Source organism: Ochlerotatus camptorhynchus, unplaced genomic scaffold, assembly GCF_037179485.1.
Source record: "Ochlerotatus camptorhynchus isolate MF236.1 unplaced genomic scaffold, CSIRO-AGI_Acam_v1.1 ptg000080l, whole genome shotgun sequence".
In the NCBI taxonomy this organism is placed as follows: Eukaryota; Metazoa; Arthropoda; class Insecta; order Diptera; family Culicidae; genus Ochlerotatus; species Ochlerotatus camptorhynchus.
Window position 1 is genome coordinate 1,747,309 of NW_027040570.1, and position 21,440 is coordinate 1,768,748.

Below are 21,440 nucleotides of genomic sequence, written 5' to 3' on the forward strand. Positions count from 1 at the left end.
AGGAGAATTGGTGTTGGTAGTTGGCGATGCCAGAAGGGACGAGTGGACAATGAGAGTGATCGTATTGTCCAAACAATCAAGGGGTTGGACGGTAGAATTCGACAAGCTATAATACAAACTGTGAGGGGGCTAGTGCGAAGGCCGGTGGCTAGGTTGGTTATGATTCTTTCAAACAAACTCGATGGTAGGTACATAGGATACCAAGTTGAAACAATACGTGAAATCAATAACTAGGCTGCCTGACACAATGTTTGCGCGGTATTTTTAATTTTAACTGCTGTTCCTCCATTCAATTAAATTGAATGATTAACCTAAACATTTCTACCTCGCAGTAACATGTGGTTTTTGCTCCACCACATCGATTACATTATAAATGTGTATGGGTTTTAAAGACGATTGATACAAACTACGACGGTGGCAAGTGTTTCTGAAGCGAGTGGCACTCCGCTGCGGGGGTAATTTTATGCTCCGATGACAAAAGTTATTACACCGCAGAAAGTCAACATTAAATTATACACTTTCCGACCTGTGGCCAACACGGATGGATAGCACAATGCTATTTTTATACATTCTCTTCTTCTGCTGTGTAAAGTAGTGTCAAGAATGGGTTGACCTTTGTGGGTTTTTTTTTTCACTCCACACGTTTGACGAACAGTGTGTCTGTCAGCGTGTTGTGAACTTGTGGCTTTTGATAATAGTAATTTGAAGTTAATTCCACCGGCTTGGGGCTGTTTGTTTTGAGTTCCATCGTATCGGAGGGAAAAAAAGGGTGGTGAAGCTTTAATTTAGCATTTTTGATTACTTTTGATCCACAGGCTAAGGTTGCTGTCTATCAATTATAGCTTTCGATTGTGCCGAGTAGAGGCGGAGATTATGAATATTTTAAGACGGATTTTAAGCCGGGTCAAGCAATAACCCCAACTTAAGCAATTTTGATTACGTTGGAATGGAAAAGTCGCTTTAACGGGATTGCATATTTGAAACAGCTCATCATCCTCACGGTTCACGCGATTTTTAATTTTGATAATGCGTAAAAATTAAAACATACATAAAACTCGCGGCACTCCCCCCGAGCTGAGACCCGTAAAAGGATTACGGGATTTTCGGACGAATATAAATAATCAGCTAAACATGGCAAGCGTTTTTGTTTTCCTGCTCGGCATTAGCTACACCACGACAGAAATCAAAACTGTTTTGAAAGGAGGACACAAAAAGCTCCGCGACAAACAAACTACAAGATTAATAAATTTTGAACATTTAATTTAATACTCATAATTTAATACCCTTCGCTGTTGTTTCTGTGGGCTTTGGGGAAAAATCTTCGAATTTACGACCCGAGAGGGATGCGGCTTCGAAAACAAAAAAAACGCGAGGACAGACAAAAGGAATCACTTTTAATAAAGTGATAATGTCATTTTCGGTTTTTGTTCGAGGCTGATTCTAACAAGAATCCCCCTTCCCCTGTTCCAGCTTCACAACGACGCATTATTCCGCGCACGATGATGAATTTATTGCTGGACTCATCTCATTAGGCAAATTTATTAGTTTTGAATTTATAATCGACCGGCTAATGGATTTATGACCGAGAAGCGGGGGGTTTGATTTTTCGAGGTCGTACTGTTGGAAGGTAGGTACTTGCTTGGCGTTCGTCCTAGATCATTGGTTTCGCTCTCTGTGTGTGTGTGTGTTTGTGTTTTATGGGCTTGGATAGATGACGAACGTTGATTGCTTTTGATGACGGCGGCGACGGCGGTGGTGGGTCGTTCTTGAGCGGGCAGCAGGTGATGATTGGAAGTTGTTTTATTGCTTATTATAAAGCGCAGAACTTGATGAAGTGACGCATTTTAAATGATGTTATTTAATGTTTTTTCTCTATCATTTGCAGGGAAGAGCTAGCAATGAAAATTGGACTGACTGAAGCGCGGATACAGGTAAGGCTACAAACATTGATTTTATGATCATTCTTGATTGCATTGCACTGAATAGACTTAATTGCGGTCGAGGTTCTGGGACTTCGAATTTGACTCTGAAAAAAAATTGCTGGAAAGAAAAGGAAAATTTTTAGATGTTAATAGTGCTGCTACTCGACATTTTGCTCAAAAGCAGAAATATTACATGCATGCAAATACAGATACTCCATGCGTGGAGTTCTTAGTCACCAACATGCCTTATTTGTGATGCCGCCACGCTATGTCTGAAGGCACTTTTTTTGCAACTTTCATGTACCTCAGCTTTTTCTTCACAGGAAGTTAGTATTGATCCTAAAAATCAAATCGGTGAAGGTTTTAAAATATTTCATCTTGGGTTTTTTTTTTAGAAAAAGTGTTTTGAAGTATACTTAGCCGTTTACAAAGACGTATACGGACTATTGACGATACAAAACTGTTACGGATCGAAACAAATTCAGCTGAAAATGATTCAAAAGGGGATTAAACTACCTAAAACGAGGTAACACTGATAATTTAGCAAAGTATACTAAAAAATTATTTTTACCTCAATGAATGTTTTTTTTCCAATTTTATATTTTTAAAACAAGTACTGAGGATCCAAGAGTCAATTTGTTAGTAATATGTTTAACGGAAATTAAAGCATTCGCACTATTTTTTGTTAGTTTTGTGACAGAACTTCAGCTTTTTTATTTGGGGTTACTTTGAATGCAGAAAAGTATGGGTGAGACTTAATCAATTTAGTTCTTTAAATATGAAACTTTGAATTAGTATATAATCAGAAAACAACAAAAGCAATAAGAATACAACATTGAATTTGCGATGGCTATATCGGAAATACATTTCATAAGTGATGGTTTGAGTGCTTTTTCAAACAGGCGAAAACATGAGAATTGTTTTTTAATATGTTTGTAAAATATGTAACACATACTAGATAAAAACTTTATACGATTTCAACGGAAATACCCTAAGCTACAATATGGAACCAATGTTTCTAATCTGGAAAAAGCGCAGCGAGTAAATTTAATCTTTGCATTATACTATCAAAGTTACCGCATTATCAACTCCCCTTGGCTAGTTTTTTAACCTGGACGTTGGTGGGCGGGCCTAATCTTATGCTTCATAGTGGAGCGTTGGAGACGGTTGGTTTAGGTTCGGCATCGTTGGCTCATGCCGTGACAGAATAGCGTCATGAGCATGCGATGAGGATTACTGAGCTTCCCCTCTCTGATGAACCATTGCATAAGAGAACCAAAGTTCTAGCCTGAAGTGATAGTATCACACTTGTTACTCCTTTAGTTGAAAGCCGCGTTGTAGTACGCTTACGTATAGGCACTGACGTTGGGTGCGATACTGGCGGGTTTTGCCGCAAATCACTCTTATTTTATTAATTTTTACGCAGATAGATTTATTTGGGTTTGCAAGGGAATTATACTATTGAAATATTTCAGAAAGTGCCCAACAGTGCTCCTTCTACTTGCGTGACAAGCTTTCGTTGTTGTTTTCATTGAGGTATTACTCAGGGAACAATGTTAAACACCATTTTTGTACATGGTATTGCAACTAATCTTATATGCAGGGTTACTTCCACTCACTTGCTATAAAACAATGTTTTTCGGAATTATGAAATCATTAGATGTTATAATGATATGTTATACATGTAAGTTACAAGAAGAGGTCATGCAGTATATGTTTGACACATAAAATCTGTCAATATTGCTTTCAGTGCGTCACAATCAGCGATTTTACGACTCGTGAGCGCTCACTCTGAGTGAACGCTCACGAATCATAAGATCGCAGATTGTGACGCTCTGAAAGCGAAATTGATAGGTTTTATAAATCAAACACATACTTTACACCCTCTTCTTGTTACTTACATGTACAACATATCATTATAACATCTAATGATTGCAGAATTCCGAAAAATATTTTTTTATAGCAAGTGAGTAGAAGCAACCCTGCTTATATGTGCTTCATTTTGATTTGGGATAAGTGTTTGAACTATGGCTCGAGATTTCCACTGTGGCGTGCTTCTATTGTGACATAACCATACGTATTTTTGTGGTGCGACATAGTGGAAACGTGTGAGCGTAGTTGAAGCATATACCCTATGCAATTTAAAAATCAGCTAGGAAACTAACTTCAAAGTGAAGCATTTTAGTCACTTGAAGCTGTCACCTTGGACGAACTAATATATATTAAATATAGGTCAAAGCCAAAAAAACTTGAAACACGTTAAATTTTAGATTATACTCACAAGTGCAGGTACTTAATTAAGCATGGTAGGTAGATTAGAGATTTCAATTATTTATTAAATTAGACTAGAGATATCACAATCATCAAACGAACTTAAATAAGAAAATTTAGACAGTCTAGTAGCATTCAGTGAATTAACAGAAGAGTTAGGATGCGGAGGGTCCGCTTAGGGAGGCAACTAGCCTTTAAAGCAACTGGCAACTAGCCTTTTCATGTATTGTCTGTTTATTTTGATTATTGCTTTAAAATATCAATTTGGTATACATGTGAAAGGATGAATCAGTGGGAGATGGATTTTCGGTTTCTTTACATTTAGCATCACTATGTGTCATTTCCTCAAAACCCCCCAATAACCGGCCTCTTCAATCCCTTCCTTTTCCCATGGCGTTCAAGTGGTCCGCATAGACTATTCAGCCATTACCCGTCCTTTATCCTCGGCTTTGGATTGACTTGCGCTCCCATTGCCCCACCAAACGCTGCAAAATGAAAATGAAATGAAAAGTTACCGCATTATCAAAGATACCCAGTTTAACGGTATTCAAAATACTAAGTTTCAATGATACAGTCAGATTCCCGCTTCGGTACTGTAAAATTTCATAATGTTTTAATTAAAAACATAATTAAACAATGGTGTAGTCTCTAAATTTACTATTATTCAGCCATTCCATAGCAAAACAATAGAGTGTTTCTCAGAATATGGTAAAAAAAGTAATTTGTTCCTTATTGCAATTTTTTTTTTGAAATTAGGGTGACCATTTCAACGTTAGGGAGATTAAAAAAAAATTAATTTTTGAACCACTGGGCCGATTTCAAAGATAAAAAAGTAGAAGGGTCTGTGCCTAGGGGCACGAACGGAGGCTTGACGTAGGACCGCTAGTGAACGGAATAAATGTGAAGAGCATTTAGTTCTTTTAATTGATCAATTATCTATTATCTCAACTCTTTCCGTTTTTGATTTGTAGGCGTACCAAATTTGTAGTTATCTTTTTCAAAGAGAAAGTTGATTAAGAGAATCAATCAAAATCACTTGCACCCCTGCTTCCAAGTTTGGTTACAAGATTTCAACTCTGGAGAGCATTTTGTGTGGTCGTTGGGGGCTTGTGGTTCTGAATATAGACAAACAAGCAAAGATAAATTCTATTCCAACTCTTTACTGATGTAAGCTTGATGGCCCTGAAAAGGGCCGTTTTATTGAAGAGGACATCCATGGCCACTTACGCTTGGCGTGTTTAGTGTAGGTGGCAGCATCACGGACCTCATGTTCCAGGAACACCTTCAGCACACCTCGTAGATCAGACCGGAGATACGTTTGACACCACCACGGCGAGCCAGACGACCGATGGCGGTTATCTCGAAGAACTTTGCGATGACGCTTGGCGCCTCCTTTAAGGTTCAATTTACTTTGATGCATTTTTTAAAAATTCAAAAGCAGTTTTTTTCGACGCATTATTTTAGATTGCAAAAAGCTCGCGTCATTTTGTGTAAAATATTAAAAGGAATCGAATAGTGCGAGCTTTTTGCAATCTGAAATAATGCGTCGGAAAAAACTGCTTTTGAAATTTTCCAAAAAGCATCAAAGTAAATTGAACCTTAACAGACCTTTTCCTCCTTTGCCACGACCAGTCAATTGTTGCTTGTTAGGTGTGAAGGAGTGGACTAGCCACCACCTTCCTACTGCTGCTATTGCTGTTCACCACGCCGTCCGAAGCGAAAATGAGCTTATGCCATACAGTAGCGCTCTTTTATATCTTTTCAGGTTAAAGCGGAATGATGTGCAACCAAGTGGTATTAAAGCTACAAAGATTCCTCCCATTATGAGTAGTTAGCTATCAAGTAGCGACACTGGCTCTTTTCCTTTTGCGTACACGGCGAATGAGAACGACCCAAATTTGAGTTTAGTTCACTCATAATCGCCAAAAGTGCAGGAACTCAGCGATGAGTAAATTTGTCTCATGGTTTCCTGTGGAAAACCTAAAAAATCAGCCAGAAAATGAGGAAATTGACAAAAAATTTATTCAGTCTCGGAGTAGTACCAATAGACTGAGTGAATCCAATCTTTACTTTTCTCAAATTCGGGAATTTTTCCCTGGAAAATCCTGGGAAAACATGAGGCAAATTTACTCATCGCTGAGTTCCTGCACTTTATTTCTTATTTCTGAGATAACTAAACTCAAATTTGGGTCGTTCTCATTCGCCGTGATATCACCTTGAAAGATGTCGGCGCCGGTGGTTAGCGGGATTACCTTTCACCCCAGCAGGCCTGGGCCTAAGGCATAACATCTCTGATCACGCCTTCCTTCGGGAAGTAAAGCCGTTGGTCTCCGGTTGAGTTGATGGGTCGATTGGTAGGGTCCAGGTGTGGGAGCTACCTTCCTGGCGTCGGTAGCATTGGAGCTCAGTACGGAAAACAAATCTCGCGTCACTTTTCAATAGGTCCTATCAACATTGATCGATTCTCTTCATCGACACTCTCTTTCGTAAATAACTCGGCTTCACAAATGTTTCCTGCCGTCTTCGTCGAATTAGATGCTAGATTGTTGCTTCTTCCATCGAAAATATCCGGCCGTGGCGATTCAAAGTTGATCAAGGTTGATCAAAATAATTTGTACCCCTGCTTCCAGTTTGATTACATGAGCATTTTGTGTGGTCGTTGGTTCTGAATATGGACAAACAGGCAGATGAATTCTATTCCTACTCTTTACTGTAATAAGCTTGGTGGCCCTGAAAAGAGCCGTATTGTTGCCAAACAGAGTGCGTCTGTGTCATTTCAAAACGTAGATGACATCCATGGCCGCTTACGCTTGGCGTGTTTAGTGTAGGTGACAACATCACGGATCTCATTTTTCAGGAACACCTTCAGCACACCTCGTAAATCAGACCGGAGATACGTCAGACACCGCCACGGCGACCAGACGACGGATGGTGGTTCTCTCGAAGAATTTGCGTTTGGTTCTGAACATGGCGATGAGTGTGCAAAATATTACGCAATTCCATCCTCCCTATTCGCACGCGCCCAAGGATCGGAGGCAAATGCCACTTCGACTTGTTTCGTCTACTTACTACTCTCTGACGACTGTGCTGGGGAAGCAGCATATGCATGTAGGTAATTGGTGGATTTGTTAGTTAATTCGACACTTTTGGACAATTCTGGACATTTACCAGTTTTTAAATAGCTTCTTGTTGAAAATCAATATTCGGAAGCATTGTTTAGCCATATTTATGATCGATTGGTGATAAAATTATTGAAATTGGACCAGGGGCAGTTGAGTTATTAACGTTCAAAATCTTTCTTAATTTGTTACATGTTCGATTTTCGGTTTTCACAAAGTGTACCCCCATATAAAGGGTGATACGGTCAAAATTTGGTCAAGGGAAAACGCGTGTAAATCGGTGAAATCCTTTTTTTTTTAAAAATCAAATTAAATTTCTTTTTCAAGTTCAATTAGTATAAAATTCAGGAAAAATACTCAGTTAGGCTTCCGCTTTTCCAAATCCGAATTGCCGGGCCTTACGCTTGACCCCTGCCATCAGATTTTGTACAGCCACCTTGACCACCTTCTTCGCCGCAGAAAGCCAGTTTGCCTTGAACTGCTGCTCGCCCTTAGCAGTTTTTTGGTCTTCTTTAGGTTCCGCTTGACAATAGCCCAGTATTTCTCAATTGGGCGGAGCTCTGACGTGTTGGGAGGGTTCTTGTCCTTGGGAACCACCTGCACGTTGTTGGCGGCGTACCACTCCATGGCCTTTTTACCGTAATTGCAAGATGCCAAATCCGGCCAAAACAGTACGGAACAACCGTGTTTCTTCAGGAAAGGCAGCAGACGTTTATTCAAACACTCTTTCACGTAAATTTCTTGGTTGACAGTCCCGGAAGCTATGAAAATGCTGCTTTTCAAGCCACAGGTACAGATGGCTTGCCAAACCAGATATTTCTTTGCGAACTTTGACAGTTTCATGTGCTTGAAAACATCTGCTACCTTTCCCCTTCCTTTTGCCGTATAAAACTCCTGTCCCGGAAGCTGCTTGTAGTCGGCTTTGACGTAGGTTTCGTCGTCCATTACCACGCAGTCAAACTTCGTCAGCATCGTCGTGTACAGCCTCCGGGATCGCGCTTTGGCCGTCGTATTTTGTTTATCATCGCGATTTGGAGTCACTACCTTTTTGTAAGTCGATAGTCCGGCTCGTTTTTTGGCTCGATGCACGGTTGTAGACGATACACCCAGCTTATTTGCGGCATCTCGGAGAGAGAGGTTAGGGTTTCGCTTGAAACTACCGGCAACTCTCTTTGTCGTCTCAGCGGCTTCCGGTTTTCGATTTCCCCCCGATCCAGACTTCCTGGCTGTCGACAAACGTTCCCCAAACACTTTAATTACATTTGTAACGGTTGATTTGGCAACTTTTAGCGATTTTGCCAACTTTGCGTGCGAGTAGCTCGGATTTTCGCGATGCGCGAGCAAAATTTTGATACGCTGCTCTTCTTGCTTGGACGGCATTTTGACAACTGAAGAGTGAATTCCAAAATCAAAATAGGAGCAACATTCTACACACACACACCTTCAAAATGAGGGATGTTCAGGTTTTTTAAATGCAAAATTGAAAGAAATACGTCAAGTTGATATTGACCAAATTTTGACCTATCACCCTTTAGAAATCAAAGACGTAGTCCTACGACAAAATATCAAATGAAAGTTAATAAGAAACACTTGTAAGGAAAAATAAAATGATATTAAAAAAACGCATTTTGTATTGAAAAACATGTTTCCGATCACATTTCACAAGGGAATCTCTATTATACCTGTTTTCTAACACATGGAGGTTGAGTTGTTTCACCAACCACCCAATGTTACCGCTTATAGAATTTACATTCATATTCAAATCCCTGTTCATAATTTTTCCATGATTTCGTTGAACTTCGATGAAATTCTTCAAACTCTCCTAAAGTTCTTTGAACGCCTCTGAGTTTGGCATTGTTTTGCCCTGAAATGATCAGATATTTCTCAAAATTCACAGTACTTTCCTAATATTATTAAATTTTCCCTGTGGTGCACAGACCATCGTAAAGTTTGCAAAGATTTCCTCACGTTTAAAGAACTTTTGTATAGCATAATTTAATTCATATAGGGATGTTGCTGTAGATCACAGATTTTTTTCTGGAGTTTATAGAACTTCTCCTCTGAAGATCGAAGCACATCTTTCAAGTTTGTAGAATTTTTCTGAAGTTTGTAGAACTTCCCTGAAGCTCAATGAACTTCTCTGAAAGTTGTTGAATTTCTCTGCTTCCTTTGGAGGAACTTATTTAAAGTTTGCAAGACTTTCCTAAAATTCATTACACTTCCCTATAGTTTGCAGGATTTCTTAGAAAGTCGCTGAATCTTCGAAAATGTTTCCTTAAACAAAATATGAGAACTGCAATGAAGCTCTAGCAGTTTTGTAGTAATTCAAGATGAGAGCTACCTAAACTTACTGGGCAAGAGTAGTTGATCTCATGTGAGTTTCATTCCTGTATTAGGGGGAATCCTATTGTTGCGATACGTTAAAAGCGTTAGGAGCCTATTGTTGTGTATGGAGACCTCCATATACAGCATTAGGCTTCTAACGCTACAAACGTACCGCAACAATAGGACATTATCGTATAAACGATTTTCAAACAAAGTCGTTATGGTTGCCAGAATTTATTTTCGTTGCCGTTGAGTCAAACATCTCTATTTATTTTTAAAAATACAAGCAAAATTTGCATCCATCAGGATGTTTTGGTGGTAAATTTCACCTTCGCCACCCCTACTCAACTGGTGGCGAAGGTGGACACAAAACTTTCGGATACCTACTATCTCCTTTATTGAACTGGTAAAAATCGTCGCTACTAAAGTGGCATGATTTTTTTCAGAGTTGCACAACAAGTGAACGCTCTATTTTCTTCATGAAGTTGTTTAATGTTTCCAGATTTTCTACACGATTTATCTATAAAAAAAACACTCAAAACAGGACACAAATCAATGACTACTATGATTACGTGGCTGTCACGAAGTGTTCTGCTCATTTCTTTCTTTTTTACTCTTATGAGGGAAGAGAAAATAAATAAAATGTTGTGCATTAAGTCGTGCATCTTACATACAAAGAGAACTTTTTTAATGCCATTTGGATTAATTCAATCAACTTTTAAACCTTATTTAACTGCATGTGTTCGATTCTTAATAGTTTTGTATGGTAAATAGTCCATATACGCCTATGTAAATATTGATTATTTTCAAAAAGATCAATTTTTTCGGTTGTATTTAGAAGCCACAGTTTCGATTTTATCTTGATTTGGATCGCTAACAATGCTTAAATACTTAAAAAGTTTGTTGACTGAGCAAAAAAATCATTATGACCGGTTTTTGTTTTTGGTTGCCTCACTGTGCATTGGTGGATCGCATCCCATGGATTGAAAAACGCTGTCGTAAGCGGTCCTCTGGATGATCCGAGGTTAAATTATGAAATTTATAATATAATCAATATAAGTTTCTAAAAACACTTGAAATCATGATTTGAAGTCGTTACTTGATTAAAAATTCTGGATGTCAGAGGATGTTCCTGTATAAAACCTTGATCAACCGTATAACGAGCATGTCGGTTTAAAACTGTTAATTAGTCTTCAACTCTAAGATTTAAAAAAAAATCGTAGCGCTCTAGGATCACCCAAGTAAAATTAAAAGTTTTGTCAAGCTTTTAAAGCGTTCTTCAAGATCAAATCACAATGGGCTAAAAACTGGTGATTTGACAACCTGGAAGGAGCGGAATACCTAGCTCTGGTCCTCACAAGTTCCTACCTCACGCCTCCCCGAGTCATATGATAACAAAAGACTACCAGCTGAAACATGGACACAGCTGGGTGGCCTAGCCTGAGCAATGTTGCCAGTCCGGCAATAGCAAAGTGAAGAGGTGCTACACGAACACTGGCGCGATAACCATAGTACGGTGATAGAGGAAATGCTTCATCAAACCAGAGCGTCTGTTCACCATGGAGGTGCGGCTCAAAACGGCGTCTGTTCTCCATGTTAGAAGCGGATGATCACCGTCCTAGTGCCAGCGTGGGACTCTAAACAGAGCTGTGCACGATGGTTCCTCGGCGAGACAGGGGGTTGGGACAGGCCCAACAAGCCGCCCTGGAAAAAAAAAATATTAAGTTGCAAATACTGAAGAAAGAAATACGGATCGGATCAATCGACACAGACCTACGCAAAGAAATAAGGACTACGATTGGTAACTCGGAACATGGAACTGCAAATCGCTCGGCTTCCCGGGCTGCTCTAGGTTAATCTATGATGAACTTCAACCACGCAACTTCGAAGTCGCAGCACTGCAGGAACTTTGCTGGACGGGACAAAAGGTATGGAAAAGCGTGCATCGAGTGGCTACTTTCTACCAGAGCTGTGGCACCACCAACGAGCTGGGAACCGTCTTTGTAGTGCTGGGTAAGATGCGTTAACGAGTGATTTGTTGGCAGTCGTCCACGCGAGGATGTGCAAGATGGGGATTAAGGGCCGTTTCTTCAACTACAGCATCATGAACGTGCACTGCCCACACGAAGGGAGACCCGACGACGAGAAAGAAGCGTTTCATGCGCAGCTGAAGCAGGTGTACGACGGCTGTTCGCAACGGAACGTCAACATTGTCAGACATGCATAAACAGCCTGCATGCCGTATCGAACGACAACGGTCAACGATGTGTGAACTTTTTCCCCCGCAAGGATATCCACAAAGCCACCTAACCAACACATAGAAAACCAAATCGATCATGTTCTAATCGACGGGAAATTCTTCTCCGTCATTATCAACGTCCGCACGTACCGCAGTGCGAACATAGATTCGTACCACTACCTAGTTGCAGTATGCATGCGCTCAAAACTCTCGACGGTGCATAACACCCGTCGAAGTCGAACGCCGCGACCCAACATTGAGCAATTATGGGACGCCGGAGTTGCCCAGGACTACGCGCAGCAGCTGGAAGTTGCACTACCCACGGAAGAGCAGCTTGGCGCAGCTTCTCTTGAAGATGGTTGGAGAGACATCCGTTTCGCCCTAGGTAGTACTGTTAGTAGAGGAGAAGAATGCAGCACGGGCTAGAATGGTGCAACACAGCACGAGATTGAATGTGGAGCGATACAGTCAAGCATGGAACAGACAAAACTCGGTTTTGCGAAGGAAGAAACGTCAGCAGGAAGACCGAGATCGCGAGGCGATGGAAAATCTAAACGACACACGGAAGTTCTACGAGAAGCTAAATAGTTCGCGCAAAGGCTACGTGCCGCAAGCCGATATGTGCAAGGACTTGGAGGTGGAAGCAGTACTATGACGAGCACCTCAACGGTGATGCAGCAGAAAACGAAGGTGGCACGGCAACAGACCTTGGATCACGCGCAGAAGACGACAGGCTACCGGCCCCTGATCTTCAAGAAGTTGAGGAGGAGATCGGTCGGCTGAAGAACAACAAAGCAACTGGTGTAGATCAACTACCAAGTGAACTATTAAATTACGGAGGTGAAGCACTGGCTAGAGCGCTGCACTGGGTAATTGCCAGGATTTGGGAGGAGAAGATTTTACCGGAGGAGTTGATGGAAGGTGTCGTATGCCCAATCTACAAAAAGGGCGACAAGTTGGATTGCTGCAACTACCGCGCGATCACACTGCTGAGCGCCGCCTACAAGGTACTCTCCCAAATTCTATGCCGCCGCCTGTCACCATTTGTAAGAGAGCACCATTTGGGGCAATACCAGGTGGGAATCATGGGGGCACGCGCTACCAAGGACCAATTTTTGCGATTCGACAGGTTCTGCAGATATGTTGCTAATACAACGTGCCCATACATCATTTGTTATCGATTTCAAATCCGCATACGACACAAACGACCGAGATCAGCTATGGCAGATTATGCACGAGTACGGATTTCCGGATAAACTGACGCGATTGGTCAAGGCGACGATGGATCGAGTGATGTGCGTTATTCGAGTATCGGGGACACTCTCGAGTCCCTTTGAATCTCAAAGGGGGTTACGGCAAGGTGATAGACTTTCATGTCTGCTGTTCAACATCGTGTTAGAAGGTGTGATCAGAAGAGCTGGAATAGACACGAGTGGCACGATCTTCAGGAAGTTCATCCAGCTTCTTGGCTTCGCCGATGACATCGACATCATGGCAAGGAACTTTGAAACGATGGTGAAAACGTACATCAGACTGAATACTGAAGCTAGGCGGATTGGACTTGCCATCAACGTCATCAAAGACAAAATACATGAAAGGAAGAGGTTCTAGGGAAGACAATGTTAGCCTCCACCCCGAGTTCAGATTGACGGTGACGAAATCGAGGTGGTCGATGAGTTCGTGTATTTGGGCTCACTGGTGACCACCGAAAATGATACCAGCAAAGAAATTAAAAATCGCATTATGGCAGGGATTCGTGCCTACTTTGGACTCCGGAGGACGCAAGAAGTTGACTATCTACAATACGCTGATTAGACCGGTGGTCCTCTACGGCCACGAGACTTGGGCTATGGTGTTTTCGAGAACCATTCATCGCCCACATTGCAAAAATTAGGCGAATACGCAGGGCTGGGTAAGTCGTAAGAATGCCTTAGTAAAGGGGGGGCTACCATACAAATGAAATAGAAATTTCTGCAGAACTCGAGAACTAATCAAGCAAATGGAACCAAATTTGGCATGTGGAGGTATAAGGAGATGGTAATAGGGGGTAGCTCCTTAGATAAGAAGGGGAGCTACGTTCAATAAAGCATGATTTTGTTTTAATTGGCGCAAAAATCAAGCTAATATTGAATCCCGAGCAAGGCCGGGTACACTCAACTAGTATATTATCGTTTTAATGTCAAACTGTGTTTAGAATAAAATCTTTAAACTTAGTAATTTTGAAATTCATACCAAGATTTTAAGGAGGGGAAATCAAAATCTTACAAAATCATACAATACGGGGAGGGGTTATGGAAATAAAAATCAACAACAAGGGAAAGCTCTATGGGGTTGTACGAAATGAGACGTAGGACTACCCAGCAAAAAAAAAGTTACATCCAAGAGGATGCACTTCAATCATGATGAGATATTAAAATAATTTGTTTGCTGTGTACGTGGTCTTATATAATAAATGTTATTTGTTAACTGCAGCAGGAGCCTGTGTTTTGTGAAAGGATAGGAATTTGAGCGGGGTTCTCTGTTTATACTCTTTAGTATGACTATGATTTCCCTAAAAAGAAGCTTTTGGTATGAATTTTAGTTGGAACATGTTCAGAAATTTAACTCTTTTGGAAAAGCTTGGTGGCCCTGAAAAGGGCCAATGGTTGTACAGACTTAAAGCCTTTGGTAAATGATGATGCAGTGTAAGCAGCTGGATCAGAAAATCAGACCGGACAATCCCATATTTTTCGGTTCAATTATTGGGCACTCGCAAGAGTTTCGGCCCGTCTGCTGCTGGACATGGGTTGAACTGGTGTCTTTGACAGTTTGGCAGGCCACAGCATATCAGTGTCCATCCAGCTAATGCTCCTCCCCTTTGTAGTTTTTCTCGTTAAACTTTTTCTTTGGTTTGGTTGGGAAATCTTAGCCTTTAGCAGAAAGACACTTAACTCTTTTTTCGGCGAATTTATGATCCTTTTTCTCGTCATGACTCTTCTCTACTGCGCTAAATCAAACGAGTAGAAATAAGAAGGGATTTCGGTTACGCGCTCGAATAATTGAAAATTCGTTAAATATTTAATCGAATAGCTGGAAAAATCCTTACGATTAATCGTTAATCGCATAATTGGACTATTAGGTATCCCTTCTTCTTCTTCCCATTTCAAACTTATTGCATATCGCATATTAGCTTATAGCGTGCTCTCAACTTAGTGTTCTAGATGCACTTCCACTGGTATAATTGTGTGGCAAGTCCAATCATACTTCTATGCCCAAGGAAGTCGAGAAATTTTCCAACCCGAAATGTCCTAGACCGGACCGGGAATTGAACCCAGCTACCTCCAGAATGGTCTTGATTTGTAGCTGCGCCTTTACCGACTGAGCTAAGGTATCCCTATTTTAGTGTAATTTCATGTTTTTATGGTGGTCCATCGAAAATGTCGAACAGCAGAATTGCAACCAGCAATTGTAACCCAAGAACCAAAAGCGGTGCGATGCTAGTTTTCATTGCTATGACGACGACTGAATTAATGGGTTTAGAAGCAGAGGGGTGAAAGTCAATTCTCTTCATCGATTTCCTCTTTTGGTGACCATGGCTTCAATAACTTATTTCTCACTATTTCTGCTACGCTCTTCTATCATCCAGAACAACAAACGTATCAGTGAATGTGTTTGCCGTCGCGTTATTAACGAAATAGAAAGTCGATGAAGAGAATCGATCAAAATCCCTTGCACCTCTGCTTCCAAGTTTGGTTACAAGATTACAACTCTGGAGAGCATTTTGTGTGGTCGTTGGGGGCATGTGATTCTGAATATGGCGATGAGTGTGCAAAATGTTCGACTTGTTTCGTCTAGGGACGATTCTCTGATGACTGTGTTGGGGAAGCAGAATATACATGTATGTTATTGGTGGATTTGTTAGTTAATTCGACGCTTTTGGACAATGCTTGAAATTTATCACTTTTTCAATAGTTCAACAGTCAGAAGCAATGTTATCGATGCGTAGAAATATGTCTGATCGATTGGTGATAAAATTATTGAAATTGGTTCAGGGGCAGACGAGTTATTAACGTCCAAAACCTTTCATAATTTCGTTACATGTTCCATTTTCGGTTTTCACAAAGTGTACTCCCATATATAAATCACAGACATAGTCCTACGTCAAAATACCCTGACGTAAGTAGTGCATGGCCCCTTGCTTTCTTCCTATTGAAAACTGATTCTTCAAACCCTGACAATCATAATCATAAGAATGACAACACTGTTGAAACACTAGTTTTTATGTGTGTTCTTTCGCCGACCGGTGGAGACGCGCTTTCCTTTGGCAACACGTTGCCTTCTTTATTTATTGCCCGCGTTGACGATCATCCGCCGACCACAAACAAGAACAAAACGATCCCTCCGATCCAGAGATGATTACGACACAAAAACAGATGCCGCCGCCATCGCCACCATCCCACCGCCGCACCGTCTTCCAATCATATAATTTAATAATATTTTTATTGGTATTGTTGATTTGATTTTATTCGACATCGTCTCCACACCGCCGTGTCTCATTTGTTTCTTCATCTTCCTGCTTCTCCGGCACACGGCAAGCGGTACCGTCGGTTCCCAGGAATTTCCAGCCGTGTTCTGTTTAATTTCCGCTGCACCCTGCAACGGCGGCATTCGCTCGGTAGAAGGAGGAACAGAATTACGAAAAAAAAATCGGAAGTGCTGATTAGAGGTTACGGTGCGGCTATTACCGGCCTTGGGTCTCGCCTTCTCGGGGTGGACAATTTTCCGTCTCTGCCCCGGAGCGACAGGAACCGCATCTAGACGTTCAAATTCCAGAAAGTGCGGTGGCGTCAGTCCGGCAGAAACGTTTCGTGACTGACCACTGTCAGGGCCAGATTTGATACCGCCGTCGTCGTCGTCGTTGTCGGTCGCTCTGATTTTCAGGTTTTGTTTTTCGGTCTTTTCGTTAGGATCTTTAATCCCCATTCAATTAAGGTGTCGACGTCGGTCGACGCGGGACCTGGATCTCGAAAGCGGCGGGTGTCGCCATGTCTGGCTTTTCGCGATATGACTAATGTCTTTGCGCTGCTCTTGCTTTCTCTGTTCCCGAACCGGTAATTAAATTTAACCTGATAAATATCCCGATCGCGAATTAGCATTTCGGCTGGCAACACTGACGGAGTGACTACCGCGAGACCGGCGACGACGGTCGATGACAGCGCGCAAACGATCCCGCTAACAAAATAAATGCCAAAGATTATCTATAATTAAATATGCAAATACAGTGCTTGACCCTGCCACGAGTGTTATTGGGGGTAGAGAGACGAATGGAACAGTTTCCCGACCTAAAGAGGTCTGTGGTTTCGCAAAGCAGAGCGATCCCAAATCGATTAGCAAGGAAATTTATATGACCGACCGGTAATTAAACTGTCAAAATAATTTAGAAAATTAATCAAAAATTAGATGCAACTCCGATGCGATGCGATCCGGTTGTTTTGTTCATTCGATGGGGTGGAGCGCAGCTTAAAGTGGGTCGTAAATCATGTCGTCCATCGTTTATGGTTTCACAGGAAGATACGCCGAACACGGTGGGGTGAAGTTCCGGGAAGGTTGGGCATCGGAATGTTCTACTATGCAGTGTAACGGTAGTCGTCTTGGGTTTGAGTCACATCGCCTCTTTTGTTTGGCTAGTAAGTCCAACTGTCCTGCCGTGCGAAAATCTAGGGTAAGCGATCACAGCTTCCACAATCCTTGAATATCAATGTTCCGACTATTAACAACCCCGCAAATTACGCTAACGACATGAAAATTGCTTTCTCTAGGCCCTTCACCTCAAACAATCTACCATTTTGCATCCCCGTCTCTCTTCAGGGCAACTAAGCGGTTTAAAACTGTATTGTCGATAGCGATGCAGGTAGACCCCTCAATTGCCAAACTCCTTCCAACCAACCAACCAACCAACCATCCAACCGCCATCCATTTTCGTCCATCTTTGATTCCATGTGATTAACTGTAATCAAATTAATTAACGACCAAGCAAAAAGCATCCCCGGGAGTGAATTATGCAAATAAATACCATCGGGGCGAACCATCATCATCCCATCGATTGCGGAGTCGATTTTCTCGATTTCCGCCTCTCGCGAATCGATCAAATGATATATGCACGTGTACTTACAATCCCTCGCTCGCCTGTTGCGGTTGTGATAGTTTTCCCCCTGGCGGCTTCCACTCATCTGCGCAAATAGCGGGAAGCTTTCAAAATGCCATTTGTGCCCTTAAATACAGGAACGGGAATGACTGTCTGGCCGTCCGAATCGTGAAACCGCGTTTGTAACTGCTATAATTTAGTAATGGCAGGTTTTGGCACCACGATCCATCACGATCGCAGCGCAGGGGAGCAACAGTGGTCAAAAATGGTGCATTGCATCGTGATGGGGAAGCTTTCCTCCTTTGCGCGCTAACGTGTTAAACGTGTTTGGATGATCTAGCAGCGGGAGTGGATTTCCGTGAGAGAGTCTGAATGTGCTGCCATTTTGGTTTTGAAAATCACGGTTGATGATGCCATTTCAGCCAAATCCAACACCGACATTAATTCAGTTAGGATCATTAGCAAATCACCCAACTTCGTTCGGAATTGGCACATAATCAGCACGTCTAATTGCATCATCAAGCACAGGAAAACAAATAGACATTAAATTAATTAGGATAAACAAAGTCTACCGGCTGTTCAGCCGACAGCGTCAAACATCTCGCTCAACTGGGTTGTAATTTTTAATTAAAAATCATAACCAGCGGCGGTTGAGCCCAAGCCAAGCTAGGTACATTTCGCATAGTGTGATTAGCTCCTATATTTACCAGCACTAACCATTAACTCCAACAACCACCACCGCCACACCCCGACCAACCCCCGGACCCGATTAGCGGGAAAGCCAAGAGCTCACGCACTTCCATGCACCACCCATGGCATCCATCAGCGATCATAATTCATCGTCAGGTACACGGCAATCTCGAAATTAGATCACGCGTAATTAAGCTTAATTTCTTTAGGGCCATTTGCCGGGTCATTTTCTATTAGCATAATTCAAAATGATAAAAATAAAATTCAATTAGGCCATTTCGGGCTTCCTCTGCTCCATTCCTTCCCCGAGTCGTTGGCGGTTTCTAGTTAACCTCCGACTCGGCGACGGGCCTCAATACAAACGCACACACACACCATGCAAGGTGTAAAATCATCAGTCGTAAAAAGGCTAACTAATTAAAGCTATAAATTTAGCTAATTCTACTCAGACTAATCGGACTGCCTAAATCGGTTTCCGAGAAGTCTAGAGCAGTGGTGGTGGGCAGCAGCAAAAAGTAGGCAGTTGTTGTTGTTGTTGTTGTCCAGGGGCGAGTGGCTATGTCTGTAAATGGAAGCGTCAAAATGGCTGCGGCTCGAACCAGTTGCTTGAGAATGGGTTGGGTATCTGATAAGGAGCAGAAAAAAGCTCTCTACCGAGTGATTGGGTGGAGTGCGGAAAAAAACCAGCTCATAACCATAGCCAAAGGTGACAGCTCGGTAATTTAAGCTAGCAATTAAAATCACTCCAACTTCATTAGCTTTTATTTGCTTTGGATTTTCCTCTATATAAACTTAATCCGATTTTGGACAGCCTTCCTGATGGTTGCTCTTATTTGATTTGAACGCATTTAGCGTTCGGAAAAAGTGGGTCACTTGGATCGGAGAATTTCCTAATGAATTTCAGAAAACCCAGCGCCAGCACTTTGTATCAGTTGGCCGTGCATTTCACCAACTTTACGACTTTCCGCCAACGAAGCAAGCCACACACAAAGCTACACCCAGAAAGCAATAATCTCCGAGCAGCATTAAATAAAATCAGCCATCACGCAACGTCATTAGCAGGAAAGAAAGAAAAGCTACGATATCATTGGCTGTCTCGCTCGGTTTTTCCGTCCACGGACTGGCACTCTGTGGCGCCGCGCGTCTATTTCTCTCCTTCACACATTCCACATTTTCCTATAATCAAACCGAACAGCAAACAAAAAAAAAAGCTCAAACTCCTAATACCTACACCTTTGCATGCACCACGGTATACTCGTAAAAGTATAAATTAAATTAATTTGTTTTTATTAGCCATTTTCGTTCCAATCAAAAATCCATATTTTATGCCCCTCTTGGCCGGCCGACCAGGGCGAGTCGAGCAGGCACCAGCGGCGGGAACAACACTCACTCATTAGAGGACTCATTATTGCGAGGAGAGCGGGAGAGCTTTGTTTTTCCCCATGGCCAGTCAGAGTCAGTGATCGATCGGTTCAATATCTGCTAATTAGATGAGTTTTACATCCTGTGCGGTGGGCACATGCCACCACCAATACCACCACCACCACCAGCACACCCCCGATGGTCAAGTTCGACGAACGTTTGCAGATGACATCCCCTCGGTCAGGCAGAACGGAACGGAACGGTTCCCTGGAAAATGGTTGCGTTTCAATTTTTACAACATCAATTTAAATTCATTACCACCGTTCTTGAACAAACGGAACGCCTTTCTTTCCGCCCAGGTAGGGTGGGTAACGATTGTTAGGTTGAAGAAAAGTATCGTTGCATGTGCTGGGGATGCAAGGCGAAGCAACAATGGAAATGTGCTCAAACTAGCATGGTTGAAGCATGCTTCAATGCATAAGATTTAAGGATCCATCTGGGTGGGCTTCTCAGGTGTAGTTACTTGCTGCTATTGTTGTTGTTGATGTTGTTGTTGCTGGTTACGCCGGTCTCTTAGAACTTGTACGCTTCAGGGGGAGGTGGTCTATTTAACATCTCTCGATTCCACGTGGTATCTGGGCTGCCCTTAAACAGAAAAAAAATCTGAATTTTAACTATCGCGTAAAATCTCCCTTCGCTTAATTTTAAGCTATACTTGGCATCAGTGTTGCCAGATATACCGATATATCGGCATTTTTTACCGATTTCCGAACTAGATACCGATATACAGATCAAAAATTATCTTTAAAGAAGCTTGGGCTATGCTTGAAACTCTTTCGATTAATGTTTGCATGTCCTCCTTTTGATTGGCTACCCATCAATCGAGACAAAGTCGATGGCTCTTTCCGGTAATTCCTAGGGAATCGATAAATATTTTTTAATCATTAGTTCTGAAGCTTCAGAAAAGTCCAAACTTTTGTGTAAGTTTCGATAAATTAAAGACAGTTTCATAAACTTCTGTTAAAATTCGAAAACCCAAAAATTTCAGAAAAGTTCAGCGAACTCCAGTGAACTTAAGGAAACATCATAAATATTTTTAAAACTTCACAAGTCTAAAGAACTTTAGGGAAATTTAATGTTATTATTATTATCTCTATTTAGGAGATTTTCAGCCGCAGGCTGGTTCATCTCCGGTGGAAATTTAATGGTTTTCAAGAACTTTAGTGAAGCTCAGAAAACATCAGTACAGCTCAATTAATTTCAATGAAATTGCTGAAATTATAAGGGAGTTCCGAGAAACTCAGGCAATTTCCGAAAACTTCAGCAATGTCCTGAGGGGCTCGTGCAAATTTAGGAAACGTAAGGGAAGTTACATGAGCATTTGAACA

At 41.7% G+C, this 21,440-nt stretch overlaps 1 protein-coding gene across 2 annotated transcripts in view; it reads left to right on the forward strand.

Moving 5' to 3' along the window:
• Window positions 1-21,440, forward strand: part of al (aristaless) — a 258,178-nt gene that overhangs the window by 182,735 nt on the left and 54,003 nt on the right. For both annotated transcript variants that reach the window (XM_065217847.1, XM_065217846.1), the window contains exon 3: window positions 1,886-1,931. In XM_065217847.1, the coding sequence (XP_065073919.1) occupies window positions 1,886-1,931 (46 nt within the window). The remainder of the gene's footprint in view (window positions 1-1,885; window positions 1,932-21,440) is intronic.